Source organism: Hippocampus zosterae, chromosome 13 (genome assembly GCF_025434085.1).
Source record: "Hippocampus zosterae strain Florida chromosome 13, ASM2543408v3, whole genome shotgun sequence".
In the NCBI taxonomy this organism is placed as follows: domain Eukaryota; kingdom Metazoa; phylum Chordata; class Actinopteri; order Syngnathiformes; family Syngnathidae; genus Hippocampus; species Hippocampus zosterae.
In genome coordinates this window covers 9,385,424-9,411,089 of record NC_067463.1, presented here as the reverse complement: position 1 = coordinate 9,411,089, position 25,666 = coordinate 9,385,424, and the positions used below count along the sequence as shown (strand labels likewise).

The 25,666-nt window shown below is 41.4% G+C and overlaps 1 protein-coding gene across 5 annotated transcripts in view; it reads right to left on the bottom strand.

The window, feature by feature from the left end:
* Positions 1 to 5,984: 5,984 nt before the first annotated feature.
* Positions 5,985 to 25,666, bottom strand: part of plppr2b (phospholipid phosphatase related 2b) — a 39,935-nt gene continuing 20,253 nt past the window's right edge. For 3 of the 5 annotated variants that reach the window (XM_052084692.1, XM_052084688.1, XM_052084690.1), the window contains 5 exons: positions 12,765 to 12,885; positions 11,758 to 12,008; positions 10,338 to 10,514; positions 10,125 to 10,261; positions 5,985 to 9,290 (listed from right to left, as the gene is read on the bottom strand). In XM_052084692.1, coding sequence (XP_051940652.1) covers positions 9,188 to 9,290; positions 10,125 to 10,261; positions 10,338 to 10,514; positions 11,758 to 12,008; positions 12,765 to 12,885 — 789 coding nt within the window. In that variant the 3' untranslated portion in view covers positions 5,985 to 9,187. Of the gene's footprint in view, positions 9,291 to 10,108; positions 10,262 to 10,337; positions 10,515 to 11,757; positions 12,009 to 12,764; positions 12,886 to 25,666 lie in introns of all 5 variants that reach the window. The other 2 variants (XM_052084689.1, XM_052084691.1) reach the window with 1 other exon arrangement.

Genomic DNA, 25,666 nt, shown 5'->3' with positions numbered 1-25,666 from the left:
TTTTCACTTTAACATGCACAGTGTTTAAAACTAATGTTATAATTTTCTTAAGTTTTCTTTTCTTTGTATAGTTTGTGCAAATTTACAGTATATTAATACTTGTGTATTTTTTTCTTAATTTATGCAACATGTTTAAAGCTACTTTAAGTGATAATATTACTTAAATAGTTTGACCATTCCCCCCTAAAAAATAAGTTCCCCCTTTTAACATGAATGTCTAAAATGTTCAAAACTATGTTATGTTTTCGTTTTTGTCTTTAAAAAAATATATGTTTTTATGTAAAAAAAGCCTTTGACAGAGAAACTTCCTATGTGGTGTCCTGCCAGCCATTCGGCTTAAACCCATGAAAGAGTGCAGTAGGAGTTGTGTGTGTTCTGAATGATGCGCTCTGTAGGGTATGCATGTGTGTGTGTGTGTGTATGTTTGCTCCTGTGTGGGTGTGTGTGTGCGTGCATACTCCTAATCCATTCTCCTGGGACGTCTGTATCCGCTTGATGGTCTTCCTGAGCAGACATGCTGGATGCGATTGCCGCTAAGGCTCCTTTATAATCCTCCACTCATCTGGTGGCCTGGAAAGGACAGGCACCTCCAAAACGACTCTGTGTGCGTGTGTGTGTGTGTGTGTGTGTGTGTGTGTATGTGTGTGTGTGTGCGTGCGTGCAGTGACGGTCCTAGTTTAAATGGCATCCTGTGTTAAACCCATTTTTCTTTGAATATATTGATTCGTAAATAAGCCTGCCTGCATCCCCCGCTCATTTCTCTTCATCTTTTCCGTAAATGTTTTACCTGATGGCTTTGACTTTTTCCTCTTCATATTTATGATAAGTGTAATTTACATTTCCCAACATTCCCAAAGAAACTCTAGCCCCACTCGCCGTCCCTTCCACAAGGGGCGACTCCACAAGGGCATACACATTTCCCATACTTGTCAAAACATTACACAACTGAAAACTATCTGCTGTAGGATTTGTTCATTCTTTTAACTGGGTGACGGGAGGGGGGTTCATTTTTATTTTGGTGTTGTCACCTTTAAATAATTGAAGATCTGCACACAAGCGGTGCAGAAAATACGTAGCCAGTTAATGTAAAAACCCTCACAAAAATATTTTCTTTATCCTCTGCAAAGACCACTAGTACCAGTCATCCTGCATGACAGAGACACCAAGAGAGAAGGCTGCTACTAGGTGGCCAAGACGCATAGGGAAGAAGCTACAAAAAATCTACATAAAAAGGTTTTCTTGTGCAATGGCATGGCAGCCTTGCAGAGTCAGCTTTTGTTGAAGAGATAACGTGGGGGTGTGGTTTCTTTGGAAATGACGGGAAATGCGAGTTACCCTAACCATAAACATGGAGAGGAAAAGGTCAACGCTATTAGAAAAATGAGCAAATGATGCCTCCCTGTTGATATTTCAGTATATTCTCATTTTCAAGAAAGTATAGTGCCCTCCAAAAGAACTGGACCGGCAATGTCAACGTATTTGCTTTTGTTGGGGAGACTGAAGACATTTTGATTTCTGATCAAAAGATGAATATGAGATAAAAGTTCAGAATTCATGAGGCCACGCACTTTTCAAGTGAGCCAAAGTACTAAAACGGATATTATTAAATTGACTTAAAGTAAATAAGATTGAATATTTGGTGGCATAGCCTTTACTTGGAAGAGCTGCATGAAGTGTGTGTCTCCTGTGTGCGTGTGTGTGTGTGTGTGTGTGTGTTTGCGTGCGTTTGCGTGTGTGTGAGAGAGAGAGAGAGACTTGGCCATAAATGACCCGCACAAGAGCTGAACTGGCTTCTGTCATGATATTTTCGGCTAAACCACAACAGCACAATGATTGTCATTTGTCTTGCTTGTCTCAAAAGACAAACAACAGACAATAAGGTTTAAATGTGACATTTGCGGGGCCGAGATGCTAATAAAAAAGGAGCTTATTTCCTCTAGTAAGCAATCGTAGTCTCCAAGTCACACAGATGCATACACGCACAGAAATGCAGAGCGTTAATGGTTTCCTAATTGTGAGAGGCAGACCTTTGAGAATAATCAGCAGAGTGCAGCGCGCTATTAGTCATCGGCTGTGACGTGCGCAACGACGCAACCTACTCAAGCACTTCAACATGACTTTCCAGAGGATACGAGCACGTTGTGTATTTTCATCAACAAACATACTTACACCCTTAATGTTTTTGCACTTACCGGAAGTTCACATTGGAATGGAGGTACGTTATGTAAAAAAATGTGACCGTCATCTCTTGTTAGTACATTTTCTTCTTATCACCAAGGCAATAGCGAATTGTAGTTTTGTTTTTTTAGTCTTCGTGGACCAGTCAGGGCAGCACTCATGTTCCCGCTAATGTCAGTGCTAACCTATCAATGTAGAGTGTTGCACACACTCGAGCTTGTAGACGTAAATAATGACACGATTTATGTTTTTATGATGACGTGACAAGTTAAAGTAGTTCCTGCTCCTTACTGCTAATTTAAATATCATAAATTATGAAAATGTAAGGGGAGTGAAGAAAGGGGGAAATATTTATTATTTATTTTTATTTTTATTTTATTATTTATTATTATTATTATTTATATATTGTTGCTTTAAAAATGACAAATACTGCAAATATAAACAGGTTCGGTCAGAAAACATTCTTTAAATGTCACTTTCAAAGTTAAAAAAATGTCACTAATCGACATGGAGTATCGTGGGAGGAGTTAATTCCTTGCTATTACTTGAAAATTCAGGATTGTAAATGTAAAGGGAGAAAAATCTGACCCGTCTTAAATCACAAAGAGGGCAGATGCAAAAGGAGAAAAGATACTTTAAATCAGAAAGTAGTTTATACTTTTGCTTTAAAAATCATAAATATTGGTATTGAATGCAAAAGTGTATGTAGAGAAGCAGGACAAAAATATGAATGTGTGTGTCTTTTAAAGTCCCCAAAACAAAGCTACAAATCTAAAAGCTGTATGAGGGAAAAAAAGAATAGTTTAACTTTAAAACACAACATTTTAAAACACACGTGAGTGCTAGGGGGTTGTGACTCTGCTGTTCTCGCTGTATCTGCTCCCATTGGGTTCCATCTTAAGGAAACATGGTATTCCTTTCCACTGCTATGCAGATGACTGCCAGATCTATGTCCCACTGAGCAAGAAAGACACCTTCTCATTAAGGCCACTCCTATCCTGTCTGGAAGAAATCAAAACCTGGATGGCACAAAATTTCTTGAAGTTCAACGAAAAGAAGACAGAGGTGATATTGTTTGGCCCCAGTGGACCTTGTACATTCCATCCTGTAGACTTGGGCCCCCTATCTCCTTATCTGAAATCAACGGTCTCAAACTTGGGACTTAAACTGGACAGTGATTTCAAACTCGATCGGCAAATTGGTGCCGTTGTTAAATCCAGCTTCTTTCACCTTAGACAGCTGGCCAAAATAAAACCTTTCCTCTCACGTGAACACTTTGAGACAGTAATTCATGCCTTTGTCACATCCCGGCTCGATTACTGCAACGCCCTGTACTTTGGAGTCAGCCAGTCCTCCATCAAGCGCCTTCAGCTGGTACAGAATGCCGCTGCTCGCCTCTTGACTGGTACTCGTAAGAGGGAGCATATAACTCCTACTTTGGCATCCCTTCACTGGCTCCCCATTCATTTTAGAATTATTTTTAAGATCCTCCTCTTTGTTTTCAAATCTCTGAATACTCTCGCGCCACCTTACCTCTCTGAGCTCATACGCCCCTACACCCCTGCCCGGCGCCTCAGGTCTGTGGACCAGTCTTTGCTAGACGTACCAAGAACTAAACTGAGGCTCAGAGGGGATCGAGCCTTTTCTGTTGCTGGTCCATCTCTCTGGAATGACCTCCCACTGAACATTCGGCAAGCCTCCTCGCTGCCCATCTTTAAAGCCCTCCTCAAAACTCACTTGTATTCTTTGGCGTTTGACTCAGCATGGCTTAGATTTGCTCTTGATTTTACTGCTTGGTGCTTTCTACTGCTTTATTACTTATTACTGATTCGTCTTACTGTTCATTGTATATGTTAAATCGCTCCATGTACAGCACTTTGTATGCAGCGATGGCTGTTTGAAAGTGCTCTATAAATACTGTTGACTTGACTTGACTTAGTGTAACTTCAAAGTCACACAAATTGCCCATTTAATTCTGTGGTTGGGGCGAATTTGTTTCAATTGTTGAAAAATCCAAAATGTAAGTGGAGTGTTAAGGAAGACAACTGTAGCTTTGAAAGTCCCGAGTGTTATAAATGTAACCTGCAGTGATATTGGTCATTGTTTGCAGTGGATAAAGAATATATGCCTGTGAGTATTGTTGTATTATCTGTCTACGTGTGTTGGTCTACCGCTTGTGCTCCAACATTCATTGTGGAAAAGGTTATAACACCGCAGAACTGATGTTATTCAAAACTGTGTTTTGCATTATTTGTTCGCAATACGCTACAAGACTTGCTTCAAGAACTTTAAAGGTCAAAAATATTGCAAATATAAGTGGAGCGCTTTGTCCACCCAAATATACAGTACTTACGCCAGCTTTAATAGCCCAACGTTTTCAAAGTTTAAAAGTGTGGAGTGATGGGGAAGCGAAAAGTTAGTGAACGCCGCTTTAAAAATCACTCCGATATATATAAAATAATGCTGCTTCACCTAAAATGCAAGTGAGGCATAGTCTAATAGGCAAAGAAAGGAGCTTTTTGTTGCTCCTCGCTGGATTGGGAAGCGGGCGACTGGCAATCAGGTGGAGAAATTGTGTGTTGTGTGTCAATGTTAACAAGAGAGACAAATAGGACGCACAAATAGGAACAGGGAGAGAGAGTGAGAAAGAGAAAGCAAGCGTAAAGCAGGTGCATCACTAATGGCTTTTTAAAAAGGTTACAGCGCAGAGCTCTTCTTTTCTAATGGGGCTCCGGCTGTGCTCGAGAAGCAATTTCCGGAAAAGATAATGTTGTCGAGAGAGTGCACAGTGTTCTGTGTGAGTGTGTTTGTGTTGTCGCTTACAAAGAGTGACAAACACAACACACAAAGACTTGGAGTCAGATTTGGAGAGAAAGAGAGCGATTGGCTGTCGACCTTTCAAAGTAATTATGCCATCATGTTGCATTAGCTTGGTGACTAATGCTCATAGTGGATAAGTGAAGTTCACTGGTGGAACGTTTTTTTGTTTTAATGCTCTTTTCTTCCTTTAGCACAGATGGAAAAATGCGAATGTTTGCTTTTCCAATAAGTGCACCCTCCCATGTTGGAGTGTCTGTAAGATATATCAAACACTGCCACCTGCTGGTTACAGGCACTCATGACACAAGTTCTGAAAAAGCCTGAGCATTTTTGTGTTGGCCACTAAGAGGCGGTATTTCATCACTGGCAAAAATAACCGCCACACATTAAAATGAGCACAAGATCAGGCCAAAATACAATTAAGCATACATGTCTTTTTATGCACAAAAAGAATATTATCTTGTTCCGCATCAGCTTTTGTGTGTTAAATATATTAAAGGTGAGAAATGTCAGAGTGGCCTTCTTTGATAAAAATTTGGACACCCCTGCACTGTGGTATAAATAATGTCCTTGTACATTAACATAATTACAAGCCGAGTAAGTCGTCCAAAAACAGAAACACCTTACCCTTTAATCTTTTTTTTTAAAATGAAAGCGCAGTCCAGATGCTACATGACCTGAAAAGAAAAAGAAGTCCGTTGATGGGAAGAACACGTGCCTCACCCGTGATTTAAAAAAAAAAAACCTTAATAACTACAATGAACAAACAAACAAAGACATCCTCGCTACCAAACAACTTACCGCTAGTGGATACTCTTGTACACACTCTGCAGTTCCTATCTGGGGAAAAACATTCAGCAGCCACTTCGTTATACACAAGCTATAGAAAAGCAGTTTTTAAGAAATTGGCTACTCCATCTTTTATGTCATTCTTGTATTGGACGGAGTGTGTGTGTGTGTTTGACAGTGTAAGCACCAACATTCCATTTTGTAGTAACTGTGGTTTATTTTGGTAAATACAAAACATACATTTGACATGAAAATAGCATAATTAGGACTTGACCGTGTCCTATCACCTTCTCTTTTGCTTGAAAAATTACAGATGGAACAGTTAAATGTAAGTCATTTGCGAGGTAAAATATAATGAGCATCCTCTGATGTGATATCAAAAGTTCTGTCTCTCTAGGTGCCCTGCGACTGACTGGCAAACAGTTCAAGGAGTAGTCTGCTTTCCGCCCGAGGTCAGCTGGGATAGGCGCCAGCAACTCCCCGCAACCCTGTTCAGGATAAGCGTTGTTGAAAATGGATGGATGGATGTGGGTTTTTTTTCTTATTGATGTTGGACTGGGTTGGTCTTGGCAAGGGTCGTTCAAAGAAAGGGCCATAAAGAGATCAGTTTCACACAGGAGTATCATTACGGCAACACGAAGTATAAGTTCAACTTAAGCGACACAGGTTGCCAAAGCAACAATGGTACTGTCATTCCAAAAAAACACACAAACACACTCACATAACATAATAAAAATAATGATATTCATCCATCCATTTTCTAGACCGTCATCCTCATTAGGTTTTGCAGATCACTGGAGCCGATCCCAGTTGAATTTGGTGGGGCATACCCTGGACAGTTCTACCAGTCAATCGAAGAGCAAATTTAGACAAACACAGTTAGTCCTTTTGATTGTGAGCAGACGCAAAAACAGGTACACTCAGGCGCGCGCGCACACACACACACACACACACACACACACGGGCGCGCGCACGGTTGCCCCCTCGCATTAGATATAATCATATAAGCGTATAGTGTGAAGTGTAAGAAAACCTTTCATTGACTGTACAAAACAGCTAGTTGGCATTGGCTCGAAATTCCGAGCCACTGGTTTCTATATGCTGGAATGAAGCCGGAACAAAATGAACGGGACGTCAATAAGAGATCTGCAACAACAAATATTAGAGTATGACAGTCAAGAGTTCCTGCCAATCGGACGACCCTCCACAAAGTATCAAAAGGGACACGTCAGTTCACACACACATGAAAATATATTTTCTTAGCCTAATAGCATAATTGACAAAGTCAATTTAAATGATATAAAAATGCACACACTAAAAACTGTTCTTGTTCCCTTTATGTCTACATATATTCTCAGTCATACTGGTCATCCACAAAGGCTGAATTGAGGCAAATGGACTCTTGTTCATTGTTTAATGTGTATTTTTTTTTCATGTTTCCTGAAAACGTTTGAATATGTCTTAAGCAACTATGCGATTAGGCTTAAAATTTGTAGAGTATAAATGTCCCTTCTGTCACATCACTCAGTGCACGACACAATAACAACATAACAGATTGCCAAATGCTAAATCTGTGCTATAATTGACCAAAGTGCTTTCTGCTCTCTTTTATGTAAGCCCCTTTGACACACTGCCAGTAAAAGAAGGTATGTTTTGTCACCCCTTTCCTGTCCCGCCATTCTCTTTAAACAGCACAGGTGCAATACAGATCGGATGAAGGTGACGGGACATTTTCTGACTTGAGAGGTAGTATCAGAGCTGTAACAGAGGCAGGATGGTGACTGCGTGGAAGGGAAAACTGGAAAAGCTGAACTGGATTCAGTTTCACTTTCCCCACGATGTCTCGTTGAATTGCCATCTAAGACTCCGATTGCAAGAGCTCAGCAAAATCCCCCCTTCACCGTGCTTTAAAGTCAAAGGCGATAAATGACTAATGTGACAGCTGTTATGGCTCTGATGCGGCCAATTTTGCAGGATCTTTGTGTGAAAGAGGCTTTACGGCAGTGATGTCCATTTGATTGATTTGGAAAAGAAGTCATTGACACACAGTGTCCTTAAAGTCTCTATAATGAAAGATAATACTGTGAAAATTGTTTTAAAGCTAATTAGTGAAGGATTTTTATTTGCTAGGTCTTTTTTTTGGGTGGGCGTGGGGGCTGAATCCCTTCTATCCAATACTATCCTCCTAAGGACCCATCAATCCTAACATGAATTAAACATTAACTAAAATGTGAATGTCTAAATGTCATAGAAAATATTTTTTCATTGTTTTTGACGAAAATATTCATAACCGGTCAAAAGCAGTGATTTAGTCATGGGTTAGAAACTTCTGATCAGAGGAATGTGCTTCCCAGCCTCACCTGGAGAACTCGACATGAGAAAAAGGGTACGAGAGCTCGAAATGCTGCGTGGGTCATATTTATGAGATACGTCACAGTCATATCAAAATTCTGAAGATAGGGAGGAATTATTGGTTAAGTAGCCTATGTTTGTTTTATTCGTGCATATGTAGCTATAGTATGCACTTTTTAAAGATGTTAAGACACACCGGTAATGGAAATTATTTTTACTGATAACTTAACAGAACTTATTTTATCAACAAGGTCAAATACAAGTGTGTAGAACAAATCTGAAAATTCATTTATCACAAACAATTTCTCTCTGTTCGTCTATCTATGCCAGCGACTTCTACTGGCACTCTTTCACGCGATGTCAGAAGGCGAAAGTATATGAAAGTATATATACCTGTTGCCACTGATAAAACGGCATAATAGCGTTGTGCTCAGATAAACTAGATTACACACTGGGATGACATCATCATTATTTCAGTATATTTTTGTGATTTTTTTTTTCTGTTTGGTGGTGTGATGTTTGGTTTTGCTCGTGTAAAATTGGCTTAATATAGGTTGGGAAACACTGCTTTTGAGGACAGAAAAAATGCTTGTACTGTGTATTTGTTGACTCCTAAACATCTCTTTCCACACTGAATTGTCCTGAGTGTTAGAAAAGCATCTCCAGTGGACAACCCACTGATCTTATTAGGCTTCTCTCCCGGTCCTCAAAGTGTCTGCTCCACTAAGTTTAGATCAGAGTGACAAACTTGTTGTGGAGTCTTGGCGGGGACGTGGGGGGGGGGGGGGGTATTGCTTCAACACAGCTGGCTTGAATGAGCCTTACCTTGGCTCATTTTGCTCCCGAGAGAGAAGAGGAAAAAAAGTACTAACAAAACAGAAGTGGGGCGGCTGGTCGCCTCTTTGTGACAGCTCGGCAGGCCGGCCACCCACTCATGCCGCCGTTCTGCCCGTGGACCTTCACACCTGTGTGGATTTCACCCGGCGGAGAGGGAGTCGCCCCCCGTGGTGGGCGGGACAGAGCTGGGTGGCGCCGTCGTCAGACCGGTCTAGACTGAGCTGGTGAGGCACCTCCGCAAGGGGTGGTGAACGGGGGTGGGGTCCGGGATTGGCTGATCGTCATGTGATCTCAGAATATGGTAACCCTGGAGCCTAAGGCGGAAGAAGATGGGGGGGAGGCACCGATAGTGTAAAATGGTAGGATCTTATTCACTCACGGCAAGGCATCTTCACAGCGCATTTCACACACAAAGTAACTCAATGTGCGTCGCTTTATTAAAAGAACATTGAAAAGCATTTACAAACAATAGAGTTCAAGACATTTAAAAGCAAAGTAAAGACATTTAAAGAACCATATTAAAATTGTTAGAGTTGTAAGGAGTTTTACACCTAATCTCACTTCTGTAGGCATATTTTAACAGTTGCCTGCACCATAACAGCTAAATGCTGCTTCACCATGTTTGCCTTGAACTAACTGACTTAAGTCTGCAGACTCTATCACAAATTAGGGTCTTAAGAACTGTCAATTATTTCTACACAAATGGAGAAAACTGCCGTAACAATAAATATAAGGATAGGTCAGGTTGTTTCATTCATTTGGAAAATCAAGTTTACAATTTTGAGGGGTCTGTAGACACTCTGAGAGATGGATTTAAAAAAAATATACCCTCAATAGAATACAGCAAGCATTAATAATCGAATCAATTTTTTCATGTCATCCATTATTTTGCTCACATGTTTTTTTTGTCCTGAATAATTTATTATGGAAGCCTAGCTTCCCACCCATCAATTATCTACACCTCTTATCGCAGGACACATGCTTTATAGACGAAGAATCATTCACACCAGTGTGCAATTTGCAGTCCTCAAAAATGGTTATCGTTAGAATGTTAGAGGACTCGGCCACCGTGTTGACAATTCTATATGTGAATTTTAATGCTACTTTTAGGTCTTCCTCCCCAATCCCTTACCTGAAGGCCACTTAACTTTTCGAGTGGACTCTCAACACGGGGTAGAGTGAGCAGAGGAATCCCAGCTGGCGTCTCCAAAGGCTGTGGCGCTGGAGGCGGAGGGTTCGGCGCCACCGTTTGGGCCGGCCGAAAATTGTTGATCACACATGACACCTAATTGAGGGATGTGAAAAGCATATATGACATTAAGAAACAAAATGAAAGAACATGCCACCATAACTTCTCTCACCAAGAAGGCGGCGATGGCTCCTCCGGTGATGAACCCGGCCAGTACGTCACTCCAATGGTTCCTGTGCTCTGTCACCCTTACCACACCCACCAGCACTGCCAGCAAGAGCAGCACCAGGCACAATGTCGGCTTGGTCAGACGGGTCCCTTTGGTGCGGAAAACCAGGGTCACATACATCTGGAATGAAAAGCCGCGGAAGGAAGCGGAGAACACTTGCATTTATTACCACAGAGGGCACAATTTGCAGTGTTAACAGTAAATTGAACACCTCTTAACAAATGAGGACAAATAATAAAACATAAACGAGGGCAGATTTGTCACTTGAGTTATCAGCAGCAGTCCGTACATTATCATCAGTTGTGAATGACTTAGGGTGGAATATACATACAACTAAGTAAATCGGTTTTTAATGAACCGATTTCTGGAAAATGTATCTTTTGGCAAGGCATTCTGCACTGAAACTTTCGGGCGACAGCTGTGTTGTCAAACTGATTGTGTTGTGTAATAGTGTGGACTTTGTGATTTGCTTTTTGTTTTAGTTGGGTGAGTGTTAAGACTCAGTGGTGAGTGTGATTGTGTCAGTTTTTGACCTTTGTGTATCAATTGTTAAATCAGTTTCAGTTTTATGAGGATTACTTTTGTCGTAATACTGACCTGAATAACTAAAGCATCTACCATGTTCACAATCATTAACCCTATATTCAATCGTTTAAATATTCAACACAAACAAATCGCCTTCGCACTAGGTTCATCAATAGCCCAGCTGCTCTTGGCAAACTAGCTTAAATTACACGCGAGGACTAGCACATTACACAACTGGCATGAAGTAATAAAACTCACATTTTGGCATTTTCAGGCAATAATAGGGGGTCCAGGCAAACTGTAACGGCTCAGTTGATCACACCTGCTATTATGAAAAGCCCCATTAGGAGAAAAGGAGAAACATCTTTCAGTTTCGCTTTTTACTATTTATGACGCTCAAATAAGGCCGGCAAAAAAAAAAAAAAAAAAAAACAGGACGAAGGCACAGAAAAAAACCCCCACTACAGCACCAAAAGCGCCATAACCGACCAGGATTATACTTTTGGCCACAATGCGGGATTCCAGTTAAGGTAAGCCATTTTAAACTAAAAAGAGAAACGTTTCTGCAGTTAGAAGTAGAAGTTTCATTCGACCGTCTACGCTGGGTGTGTTCAGAAATTCAGCCTGACACCCTAAAACTCCACTCTGAATTTGTGTGTTTGGACACTTGGGAACTGTTACAATTCACAATGCCTTCTTTAATGCAGTTGGCTGCAACCAGTTCAGGGTGTACCGCACTTCTTGTCTCAGGTCAGTAGTTATAGGCTCCAGCTCAGCCTTGAACCTGATGAGGGACAAGCGCTATAGGAAATAGAATGATGAAGAAATCTTTAGTTACCACAGTGTAGACGGCTGAGTAAAAGCTGAGTGCCGCATCTTTGGAGGGGAACGATTTGCGGGCGGACGCCACCAAGAAAGGGTTGCCTGTGCAAGCACGTTGTTCTGTGATGTACTGCAGTGAGGACTGGCATCCCAGAGCCGTGTAGTTGGGCTTGCACGCGCTCAGGAAATGAGGCGTCTGGTTCCCTGTCACCACTTGACCCGCGTTGGCGAAGATGGTGGTCGTAAAGAGGCCGAAGGAGTAGACGCCTGCGGGCACGTGAATTAGAGGGACACATTATTAAACTGGAGGGATTGAATAGCTACACTGACTTCTAATAACAGCATTAGTTTCTGATAAGCGTCACTTACCGGGCTAAAATTGTACATGATGTATAATAATTATATTTCAGCATTAAATGTGATTCGAATTTTCAGATCCTGTACCTTATAAAGAGGGTCAATATATTAGAAACAGCAAGCTGTGATGCAGAGCACTGCTATGACAGAACACTGTCAAAAGTGTGGAATTGTGTGGAATTAAGTGAAGCAACCGAAACAAATTGGATTCCACTACTTGGCTGCCAATTAAATGGAACCAACTAATTTGCGAAACACATACAACATGATGTCGGCGACGGCGAGCTGAAACATGTCGGCATCGTCCTGACAGGATTATTCTGCTAAACAGGACATTGAAATCGATAATAATAAACACTCTACTCGAAAGGAAATTTACTCAAAATGTGGTCCAAACTCAATGAAGCTGAAATTTTGGATCCTACTTTTATGTTGTATCTCGTCAGGTTGTTTTAACTGTACATCATATGGTGGGTGTAAATATGAGAATAGCTCCATCAAAAAAGATTACAAACACTAAACCATAAAGACCAAAATTAACAACAAATGCTATTTTCTGGTTCGTCCACAGACTGCCTGACTTTTAGCTTCGCTCCCAAGAAATGGAAGCCCCTCCTGAGTTCAACAAAAGAGGCGGTTCTTATCTGCAAAAAAACAAGGACTGACCCAGAAAACGGACGATCCTGCGGAGGAGCGGGTTGAAATAGCAGCAGTCTGCAGTCACGATGGTCTTCTCTTGAGCTCCTTCTGACTTTACAAAGAAACTGGTCACTTCTCCAATCAGAATCTGGGACACAAAAAAAACATGAAAAAAAAGAGAAAAACAGACTGTCAATCAAATGGGGATAAAACTGTGTGTTTAAGAGCTGATGACCCTCACTGACTATTCTGTCACTTTAATGTAGCGCACGGCAAAATTATTCATGAGTGTTCCTCCCACTCCGCCTGGCAGCGATTATGCTGTATGTTGCCTTGGCCTGCCTTCATTTGCTTTGCCTCGCCATTTGGCAGCTTCAGTCAAGGCAAATGTTACTAATCATTCATTAGCATCCTTGTACTCTTTCATTTCATGAGCTTCTCACAGTTAACTACAAACTTCAGGAAAAAATATGACGCAAAAGTCAAACAAATGTTTTGTTTTGTTATTCCCAGAGAATCATCTATTTTCTATTGCCTGCCTTCCTAAGGGTCCCAGGGGAGCTGGAGCCTGACTTTGGGCGAAAGGCGGTGTACACCCTAGACTGTTTGCCAGCCAATTGCATGCTATATCGACCAGGGGTGGGCAAATTTTGTCCTCAAGTGCCACATTTATTATTAAATTGGACAGATGGGTCAGGTCATTCGGAGATCATTTTTCTGCACTGCAATGAATGGAAATGCTTTGAAGCCATTCCAGCGTCCTCTAAAATAAACCAATAAACATTTTTGGAGAGGAAAACAACAGCATAATAAATTGTGCTCAATAAAAACAGAGTAATAACATCAAAATAGAAGGTCAAGAATCAAAGGTTCTGCATCATGATTTAATCCAATTCATTGTGCTGCACCTTGCAGTAAGCCCACATTGGCCACCCGATGGCAGTATAATATTATCATAAGATAAGATAAGATATCCTTTATTTGTCCCACAATAGGGAAATTTACAGCCTCCAGCAGCAAGAATGTAGGTAGAAAGAAGAAAGAAGAAAAAAAAACCCCCAACAAACACCGTTCAATTAAGTGCAATATAAACACAAAATGGATAAATCCCAGTGCTATTTACAATTGCATACAGGCAAACAAAACCCACCACTATACTCGGTGAATCATTAAGCTTCAAAATTAGTCTTTTTTTCGTAGAGGATAAATATGTGTGCATTGTGCTATTGTCTGTCTACCTGTGTTGCTCCACCGTGTGTGTTCACATGGCCATCTCTTGAAGATATTAAACACGGTGTTGTATGTCAGTGGCATTATTCCATGCTTAAGGCAAAGTTGATTGGTTGTTTTCAATACATTTTGGGGGGGAGGGTTGTTCATTGTTTTCCAAACTGCTTCTTAAATGAAGTGAGTTCCATTATTTAAAAAGAAAAGAATAAATACATTGCAATTTCTCGATTAAACAAAAAACAAATCTGACAATGCAAAAAATATACAGAACTCTTGATAATGTTGCTGGGGAGGCTCCATGTGGCCCACAGTCCATATTTTGCCTAGCACTGATATAAACAAGCAGTCACTCACGCAATCACAAGTAGAGCATAAAAAATCCACATTGCGCAGGACGGACCTCAGATTCAAACCCCAAACCTCTCGACTGTGAGGGAGAGGTTGCTCACCATAATGAAATGCTTCTTGAAGGTCCTTTTTAAATGTTCAAATACTTTGTGTGGGTCCCCTACCTCTGTTTGACAGCGAACAAAAGGTTTGCATAAATAAATTCAACCAATGTAATCACCCTCAAAATCGAACTACAGTATTGTGAAGATATGTCCATTCGGTGAAGAGCCTGCATTCCATAAGGAATCCAATCAATTTTTTTGACGAAGCAACAAAATTTAACGAAGCACCCTGTAAGCCCAGCCTTTTGCTGACAGCAGCATGGACAGATGTAGGTTACAAGCCCATACAAAATGCATGGCTCATGGCCTGCAGTGGCGGTTGATGCTAATGCACCACATGTAGCGCAACGTTTGCAGCAGTGTAACTGACAGATGGATCCCGCCATCGTTCTTGCACAGGGAGCGCCCCTAATGAAGAGTTCCCTGAGAATGATGGGACTCCAGCATAAATGGGCTGCTTGGGAGTATGACCTGACCAACACTGCATAAAAAAGTGGCGCGCAGGTCATCGATATAAATTATGGACATTGAAGGCCATAATTGTCTGCGCACTTGACAAGACTCCAGTTAAGTGAGTACCGGAGGACTAACTTGAGAAAACTCGTGCTTTTTCCATTCACAGTCATATCCTTGCCAGTACACATTTTAATAGTGCATGGCTCCGGACTAACTTTTCTTACAGAGAGCACAGTGGCACCTAAACTGAAATTTTAGGGGCACAAGTAGATCATTTCGGGACATTCATTGGGAATCAAATTGTAAAGTTAATATTCACTTTTCCACTCAATTCCACTTTATTACAGAGAAATGGACTGAGGTTTTTTCCAATAAAAGAGTAAATAAAAAACAAACAGAAAATTTACCGGTTGCACATGTTCGAGTAGATGTAAGAATTACTTGCACTGTTTCAAATTTTAGGGCCAATCATTACTTTTTTGCAGCCTTTTGGAGTGCAGCTGTGGCGTAAAGCTTTCTGGAGGGTTCTGTAAGACAGTAAGAATCAGGGTACTTTGAAGAGCCGTCTTAGCATTTTTACACTATTGACAAGCTTTAAGATTTCTGAAAAAGGTTATATAGCTTAAGCTTGACAAAGTGTGGCGCCTGCTTTGCTAAGCACCAGGCACACACACACAATTGCGCCAGGAGCCTTTTGAGTAACGGTGGGCACTGAAGATTAGACAGATGGATTATATGTCACTTTTTTTTTACCTTTAAGCTGCTCCAATATCCCATTAGCGAATGCCCACAGTGAACATGGTTTCATAATTCTATTCTCAGAATATGCAGGTTTAGTATTATGGCCAATTATGGCCAATGAGTGTTTGCGAATGTGAACTTACCGCATTTTTTGGAAGCAGACATTACGAACTGGGGAGACGTTACTGGTGGAACTCCATTTAATGTCTGCACATCAGTTGAAACATAAAACAGCATTTGCACCACAAGAGCATTCCCCAGGATGCACACACAAAGCGGCGTGATATGAGTTGTTGCTATGAATATATTATGATATGGTGTGGCGATGTTGAGAGAAACAAAACGAGACAACAAAAATAGATACAGCATTTGAAATTCCATCGAGGTTTGTGGAGTTCATGGAAAAGTTAATGGACACAATTGTACTTGTAAAAAATGACTGCATGGACTTTCCAAAGATGGACAAAATCGATTCTGTTTGACCTTAAAACTGGTCTTATTTGAAAAAAGTTGTTTTCTTTTAAACAACATTATAGTGAATTCATACATTCTGGACACTGACAGTACAATGCTATACTTTCAGTAACATGTTGACATTTGCAACGGACACATGAACTCATCCGTTTTAACCTTTCAGGGACAGCGGTTACTAAAGTGGACAGTTGATCATGTTAACAGGTTATAGGATGCATGAAAAGTTAATCATATAATACATTGAATAAACAAGTAAATGTTCTCATCAAGAATGGTGAGAGGGGAAAATATATGATCACGTTCCACTGAGTGGCATTTTATATGTATTGCTGGAATATTTGTGTCTGGTCTAACAAGCGAACAGCGAAACCCCGCATAGTCACGGCTTTGACGTTCTCAATTTCACTTTTTTTTCCCTGTCAAAAAATGTGTCAAAATCAATAATTTGTTTGTTGAGATAATCTGAAATTTGGCACTCACGAGTACAATTTTGCAATGGTTGAGTGAGCTAGAGTGAGATGAATTATTGCCTTTAAGGCTTCATCTTCATTATGAGAAAGTATTGTATGTGCCACACTGTGTCAAACAACGTATGAAGATGATATAAGTGGACACCTAATAGCCTGGCCCATCTTCTCACTTAGCAACTACTCAATTACAAATGCACCATCAAGGCCTGCGGCGACCATGTTCGATCGCGAGGCCACCACTCCACTCTCACCGAGTCTCCACTTCCCACCCCCTCAGCCTTGTATTCAAAAGCATCTCACATCAATACTCATCCCTTCTCATAGGCGTCTCACTCAGAAAGGTCACCTGTTTCTGATTCAGCAAGCACCAACTTCCATTACAATTAAATATCAAATGTACTGTATTGACAGCCTTTGAATGAAAGAAAGAAGTCTTTGTTGTGACACAGACTCGATAAAAAGATTAAGACCTGTGAATTTGAGGCTGGATTTCTCGTTATGCGTTTGGAATGTCTGCCTTTTCTGCGGTTCAAATGATGTCATTTCACACAGTCTTGCAAGCCGGGTGTTCTGCCTGCTCCAATTTCCACTGTCTGGTAGCCTATTTGAGACGCAGTTCCCAAATAGAATGAAAAGCACCAAGCGAGCTTATCACCTGCCAGGTGCATTCACATGGTGGGTGCATGCAGTGATGTCTGGAGTGACCCGACCTAAAAGTTTTTCAAGATGCGTGTCATTATTTGGAACAAGTTCTTGCAAATGGCAGGGAATGCGATGACAGAAACACTGTTTGAAGAAGGTTTAAATGAGAATTTTAAAAAAAACAACAGATTGCTCATCGCAAGGTATTTCTACCTAAACAAAATGTGGATGTGAGACTGATAGTGTACACTTCTGTGCAGCCTGCACACCCTAACATAAAATAGATAAACACACACACACACACACACACACACACACACACGTGCACAAGCGCGTGCGCGCACACACACACTAGCCAAAAAAGTTAGTTATCCCCACCACCCTTCCACCTTTCGCCGTTGACTTGAGATCAGCGCATGGTTTACTGGCCTGGAACGCTCATGAGGCTGATTCTTCATTCTTGCAGGCTTGATGAAATACCAGGCCAGATGTGGTCGCGGGCCGAGAGTGTGAAACCGCATTCCATGTGTTTGCTGTCAGCAATTTTATCCCTACTATACTTCAAATCAACTGAAAACTATTTCCCAGTTTTTACTGCAACAGAAAAAAAGCCCCTTGAATTACAGGAACGATTGACGCTGCAGTAATTGGTGTTTTGAAGTCACACCATTTAATAAAAAAGGCAACGGCAACACTGGCTCCGGCTGGAGTATGCAAGTACGCGTGACCATCTGCAGATGTGTTTGGATCGTTCCTATCGTCATTTACACCTCAGGCTTGTTGTGTGACGGCACTAAAATTAGATGCCAATTTACGCCAGAGAGGGTGAATTCTATCTGTCACGGTGTTAAATTCATTATGGATGGGTTTAGGCTGTATAATGCAGATTTCTTTGGGAACTCTTAGCGTGTTTGCATGGTTGACGAATGTTGGAAAAGCTGATTGAAAGTCGCAGAAAAAGAAGCGATATGAAAGGACGGTGTAAAGCCTCTGTAAATTGACATTGCAAGTTCAGCGCTAGCCTTTAAACACACACAAGCACATAGCCTCGCACACTGGTGCTGGTAACCATGACAATTGAGCTACAGCTCCATTATCATCACCCACATCCTCTTCTTGCATCTCCTATGTGTCTCGCGCCGCTTTTAGTCACTTTGCCAGGGCAGCTTTCCCGACGCTTTGTGGAAGAGAAACTAGGCTACTGGAAACATTGTAATTATTTCAGTGTTTATTTCTCAGTCGCTTGTCTCTCTCTCTCTCTCTTTTATACACTCCCTCACCACTCTTAGAAAAAGGGGAAGATTAGTTTAGTATGAGGTATGACCCCATTCCTCTTGGCCTCTTTTCCTGATCTCTCGTTCCTGTTTGCCTTGCATCTTCTCTCCCTCCTCCTGGAATTATCCATCACTTCCTATAAAACGGCTATGTTTTCATCAAGGGTTTTATGTTGGACCCGTGCGGGAACAGCTAATCTTGCGGTGCTGTGAGAGAATTGCCGGATTAGAGGGCTCTCTCGTATGGGCTGAAGCGTTTCTTACGGACCCAAGAGCTGGTCAGGCGTATGGTCATGGGGTAATATGGAGGCCTCCGTCTTATGTGATTGCCGTTGACAGGATAAAGCTGTGATTATTCATAGCAATCCTGCTGGGCTTTTTTTTCCTATTCGCTACTCCATCGTAACGACAAATTTACAGACATCACAAACTGTTCATCCATCTATTTTTCTTCTTCATGGCTAATCGCAAAGTAGACTGTCAAGGATGTAGAATTCGACACCCAATCCACGACAATATACAGTACATGTTAAATTTACAGCTCTCTGACAGTAATATTACCTTCATAAGTAGTATCATAACTACCTTCAGTAGTTCAATTCAAAAAGTGAAAGTCAAGAACTGTGTTATATAGATTTACTACACACAGAGTGCAAAAAGAAAATACACACGCACACACACACACACACACACACACACACCGACGCACACACACATACATACATACACCTCGTCCGTTCTCCAAAACCCTCCCGTGGAGGGCAACAACATGGGAAGTGATCTTCTAAACAATCCACTGGCAAGAATAAGAGGGAGTTTCAGTACAAGACACAAATCTTGTCTTCCGCTCTGTAGTACTTCCAAGCCTCTTCTGTCTGTCAGTCATCATGGGGCTCCATTATTCATGAAAGATTGTCCCGAGGCTTCGTAACGTGCAAACTTCTGGAAAATTTGCATTCGGGCATTGTATGTACGTGTACGTGTCTGGCTGCGTTGGCGCTTTTTTTGCACATCGACAGTGTCTTGCATAGCTGTTGACAAGGGCAATCAACTGAAGAATGCCACAGACAAGGATGATTGCCACGACTACAATTTCTATTGACGGCGCAAACTTAGCTAATGCATGGCAGATTCACTCGTCAAGGATGACAGGAAATCGCATTATTTTTTTTCCAAGAACCCGAGTTGAGTATAAGAAGAGAGCAGACTGGGAAAATTACGGCAGCTATAATCATGAGAAGCAGATGCATTGTAGCACCTCATAATTGTAATCGTTTTGCGCATCGGCAGGAGCGCAGCCTATTTGAGCAGGAAGATGTTGAACTTCAAACTAAATGTAGTTTTTTACTTGTCATCGCTGTGAGGCTACGTGAAACCTCATTTACTTTTATTTGCTGTACTGCCTCTGGTGTTATTTTCGAGACCTTCATGCTCATGTTCCATTTAGATTCCGGTTTTGTGATAGACATTTTTGCTTATTTTGGTGACGCGTGTTTGGACTCTTGCTATTTCGTTTTGTCTCTTTTCGGGTTTTGCTGTGACCTTTCCTTTTTGCAAGCGCTTCCAGTTCATGTTTTTGTTTTCCTGGCTTTTTGTCACCAGCAATTTCTGTTATGTACTTTGTCGGACCTTAGTTTTTCATTAATTAAACATTTTTCTTCTGGATTTTATTTGTGTTTACGTTTGTGGGATCCCATCACCATTCAGTTCGTTCACCAGCTGTGTCAGAAAGCGGCTGTATGACCCAAATAGTTTTCATATCAAGCATTAACTTAACGAATATACTTATTAACTAAAATTCCAAATCAACGTTGACAATGGTCAGACATATGGAGAACATCAAATTAATAAGGTGAAGAAGGACCTCAGATTTGATCCAACAACCTTAGAACTGTGAGGAAGGCAAAAACTGTGCTGCGGAATGGATGAGATATTCATGGTTCGGCATTCACATATTCGCCCATTCAGTTTTGGTGGGGGGGACCACTGCTTCATTATTTGCTGTTTTAGTGAAAAAATAGTATTTTGTGGTAGCTGGGTGTCACGAAAGCATCTTGAAGTGAGTTAAGAAGTTTCATTTTGACACATATAGTGCTTTTCTGCCATCTAGTGGGAAATGTAAACCTTTTTAGTTTATTAATCACCAGTTTTCGCTATTTGTGGCAGCCCTCATTGCCTATCCACCGGGAATTGCAAGGCTTTCCTGTACTTCTATTCTCAAAATCCAAGGAACAGATAGTGTTTGTTCGAACTTGGAGGTTCCACTGTATTAGCAAATTCGTGCCACTGAGCGAGGCCCTCAAGTGGCTCTACGGTTGATTCAGGCTGAAAATCCGAGGCATTCAAGCACAATGAAGCATTGTTTACGTCCAGCTTGGTCTGGAAGATGTGACAGCGCAATTTTCATGCATCCGCAGCTTTCGCCAAATAAAACCTGGCATATCTGGATGATATGGTTTGCCCCGATGATTTTTCACAATCTCTCCCCTCATGGAGATGTATTATGCATGAGGGCTCAGCCCATCCCTTAACAGACAGCAACAAATACACAGGATAACTTTGCTCTCTCTCTCTCTCTCTCTCTCTCTCTCTCTCTCTCTCTCTCTCTCTCTCTCTCTCTCTCTCTCTCTCTCTCTCTCTCTCTCTCTCTCTCTCTCTCTCTCTCTCTCTCTCTCTCTCTCTCTCTCTCTCTCTCTCTCTCTCTCTCTCTCTCTCTCTCTCTCTCTCTCTCTCATGCTTGTTTTACTGATTTAATACTTTGTGTTTCCTGTGATCCTCCACCCTTCTTTGACAGTATTGTGACTGCAACTATATAATGTCTCAGCAACAAACTCGGAATGTGCCCTCTTTTAGCTTTTCGATACAGTTAGAGAGGTTTATACTTAGCCGCATTAGCACAGAGTTCTCCAGGGTACAAGTATTTAGCATTTGGTGTATGGGCCACATTCAATACAAATTGCGTAGAAATACCACCTCACACACACACACACACACACACACATACACACACACACACACACACACACACACACACACCCACACACACACACATACACACACACACTTCTGGAATATCATTCATTCACAACATCACATCCCCACTGCTTGTACTTATAAAAGTGAGCACAGTATGAGTGCTTTGCCACATGCATCTGAAGCGTGTAATTACCATTTTATCCATGATTGGCCAAAGGTTAATGATGCCATTTGGCAGGGGAATTCAAGCGTGCTACAAGGATAGAAACAAAACAAAAAAAGAAGTTGGAAATAATTCAAGCTGCAGTTCACATATCTTTTGAAGTCTCTTTCAAGTGAAACATATAGGCCCAATCTCGCAAGGATTTAATGGGGTTTCAGGAAAGAAAAAAACGAATATACAGTGAACCCTTGCAATTTACAGAAGTTAAGAGACCAAGAATAGTAAACTGTTGTGAATAGCTGACACCCTATAACTCTAACAATGTTCAGAATGGCCGATACAGTCGTCCCTTGCTATATCGTGGCTCACTTGGGATATGCAACTTCTCTCAGTTCAGGTCAGTTACGGCACTAGTATCAGTCATTCCTCACAGAGAATTAATTAATTAATTATATATGATTGTGAGTACTACTATATTGTCCTTCTATATGTGTTACGTCACCGTTTGTGTTCAAGCCTTTCCGAAGAGGGTTACAGCACCGCAACATACTGTAGATAAGCCGGCGGACTGAAAGGCTAATCCATGTAGTTATCTTTGTTTTATGTTTGGTTGGACAGTAAACTTCAAGTGGGAGAGGAAATAAACAGCTTAAAGCCTCCATTTTGAAAACTTGCTCAGTATTTGCCAAGTGCTGCTTATTGTGATATTAGTTGAGTTCACTCCTACTAAACAGTGCTCGTGTGTCAAGTCTGCACTCGTAACAGCCAAAGGACAGCCCATATCGCGAAAAACTCATGGAGTCGAGTCACTCATATCTCAGGCAACCTCTCGGTAGGGTATGTGTCGGAAAATACTGCATGTAAAACACCAACAGTGATTATCGTTTGGTGATGCTAATGCCTGCTCTTAAAATACAAGCACAAAGAGAAACAGCGCGAGGACTCAGTGGCAGAGGGGATGTGCACTGACATCCACCCGCACACTCACCACCTTTACTGATCCATTTAAATTTGAAACATTACTACCAAGTAGACACAAGTGCTTCTATTTTCCTCGCTCGCTCGCTCGCTCGCTCCTTCACTCTCTTTCTGCATCACACACCACCATACCAGCATAGAAGTAACTGCCTCTTATTTCACTTACCACGTCAGATTTCAACAGTGGTCAACTGTGCTATTCTTGATTTCGCTGCATGCAAGATTGATTTTGAAACCATTTTGAAGCCAAATTCTTTTCGTCCATCACAGATCTCAGGCTGCTGACTGTGTCTATCGACGCTGTATTATGAAAGAATAAATCACCACATAACAGATAGGTTGTTTAAGACATTGATTTTGTTTTAGCTACTGTGAACATCACACTGTTCACACACGGTTTGACTGTACTCATAGGTGTGAGTGTGAATGCTTTTTTTGTGGCCTGTGACTGGCTGGGAACCAGTCCAGGCTATACAGTAATATCGACTCCAGCTCACCCTGGACCCCAATGAGGAAGAAAACGTAGAAAATGTGTGAATCAATTGATTGATATGTTTGAATGTGATCATTTCAACATAACGGTGTTTCTGGCGGTTAAAATTATTCAAATGGTTTGATTATCCTGACATTGTCTTTGTGTGGAATGGCCCACCATACAGTGACTACAACAACCACAGAAAACAAATGATTGGCCCTTAAAATCTATCCTTAGTGGCTCTGCACATGGATGTATGGGAGTACTAACCAGTGAGTTTCAAAAATCAATTTCAAATGTGAAGGTAGTTGATGTTAGTGGAGGAATATGTCCTTTTGCTGTTCGTACCATAAAAGACTGAGTCAGATTTGAGACAGAAGTGAAATCTACTTTTTTTTTTCCCTGCCCATGTTTGAACACACAGGCTTGTGGGATGGTGCTCTTTTTCCTAAAGCTAGAGCGAACACAGATGCTCTTACTTTGAAAGAAAAAAACACTTCACACTCCGGGCAAAATCATGCCACTCCGCTCCCACTCCGAGAACCTCACATTTGCCTCACGCCCGCAGCCCCACACTAATCGACTGAAAGCTCGGTGAACATAAATACACTGTCGAAACTGCCATCTGTGTGTTAGAAAATCTTTCAGGGCATTTCAGTGGAGCCGAAACTGCTATCTTAAATGTAAACAAAAAAGGAGGTGTCACACATGACAGGAAGGCTTTATGCTTACTGTCAACTCCTACAACAAAGCATTTCAACTCTCATTGTACTAACTGATGAACCATAATTATAGTCACAATCAGCTGAAGAGAGCCAGTGACAAAAATATTGTTACTCCTCTAGAAAGACTACGGATGAAATAATGCTAATGCTCCACCCCTCTCAAAGTCTCTGTTCATCCCAAAAGTGTTTGACAGGGTTAGGGTGAACGCCCTCGTCAAGATCTTCCATCTCAATACCATCTCTCACTCAAAGTCAGCGGGGACAGACTCCAGCCAACAAGTCACTCTAATGAGCACAACAAATATAAAATTGATCACTCGGACAAATTTATTTAATAACTGTGCCCCAAGATGATCTGAATTGGTTCACTTGTTTATGATCTGTTTGAGGGAATGTCTCTGCGTCTACGTGTGTGTGTGTGTGGTGCTCAGTTATGTCGTACAGAGGCAACCATGTCGTTACGCCACTTTACTGTACGACATCAAAGAGACAACAAGCCCAGGGGGACAAGGCTGACATGGAGACGGAGCTTTGATGAAGATGCGCAGATGTTTCATTATTAATAATATGCCAGTGCCGAGCCAGGAAAATATAACTACACTTTGGATTTATTTCTCACTGAGTATCGGTTGAACATGTATGTTTTGTAGTCATTCATTGATGTAAGAAATACTAATAATGAATAAATATGTATTCAAATGTTCATGTAGTGTGAGTCACTGGCTGAGTAACGTGCCACTGTGTTAAATAAAAACGGTTGACTTTCTCTGAAGTGTCCCTGTTGTGTGACCAGCAAACCAACACAGCACCAAGCGAGGAGGTTATACCGTGGAGGAGCTCGTTGCCCGACTGTCAACCGAGAGGGTACTATCTTGTTAGCTAGCTAGTGGCTAGCCCCACTCGTGGTAGCCAGAAAAGCCCAGTGAAAATCCGGTGCTCTTTCAGAGGATATATTTTCACGGCTCAAACGTATGGATGTGTAAGCATAAGAAAGATGCCAGACGTACAGGCGTACAGGTATTATATTGAGAGTAGGATTTGGTTTTAGCGCATTCAGCAAACGCATCCAAATTATCGAGAGCAGACGCAATGGCAAGATTTTTGATCTGTTATTGTTTTTACTTGGCAAGTTTTTAATGATTTACATTTTCTACTTCAGTTGCAAACCACTGTGTCACGTCCCGTGCCCGCCAGCAGGTGGCAGGCTTTTTTCCCTCCGCCAACTGCACACCTGTCCGTTATTTCAGGTTGATTATCTGCCTTTATTAAGAGGCTCCGGCAGTCCACTCACTGCCGGAGAATTCCACGCCGTGCCATTGTTCTCTCGTGCTAATTTCCTCTATTGTAGACTACTCGTTGCCTTCTTGCCGTGCGGCCATCACTCTTGCTATTCGCGTTAGTCTCTAAATTGTATACATACTTATTGCCTAATCAGTACTTCCTCGCACTTTGTTTGTTCAGCGAGCGTTTTCGGTTGTTTCCTTATTTCCTGGTCCTTTATGACCAGCGCTTTTTGTTACCGTTTCCCTGTCGGGCTCTTTCTGTTAGTCATTAAAGACTCTTGTTTTTCTGACAAGATCTTTCCGTGTCTGCTTTACTGGGAATCCACCCCTTTATTTTGTTCTGTACGAGGCGATCTGTTCATCGCCTCGGGCAGAACGTGACACACTGTTGGCCGATGAAACACATTTGACTGCTGTTTGATGAAAAGCATCGCACAGAAAATGTAAACAGCTAAATTAGCTAGCAGCTATTTAGACACAGACTGGCTAGTTAAACAAACGGATGGAAGTTTTTAACATGTTTATGGCAGAACGGATAACTTCTGCTTAATATTGTGTAATCATTAGCAAAAGCTCAAATGTGACTAAAC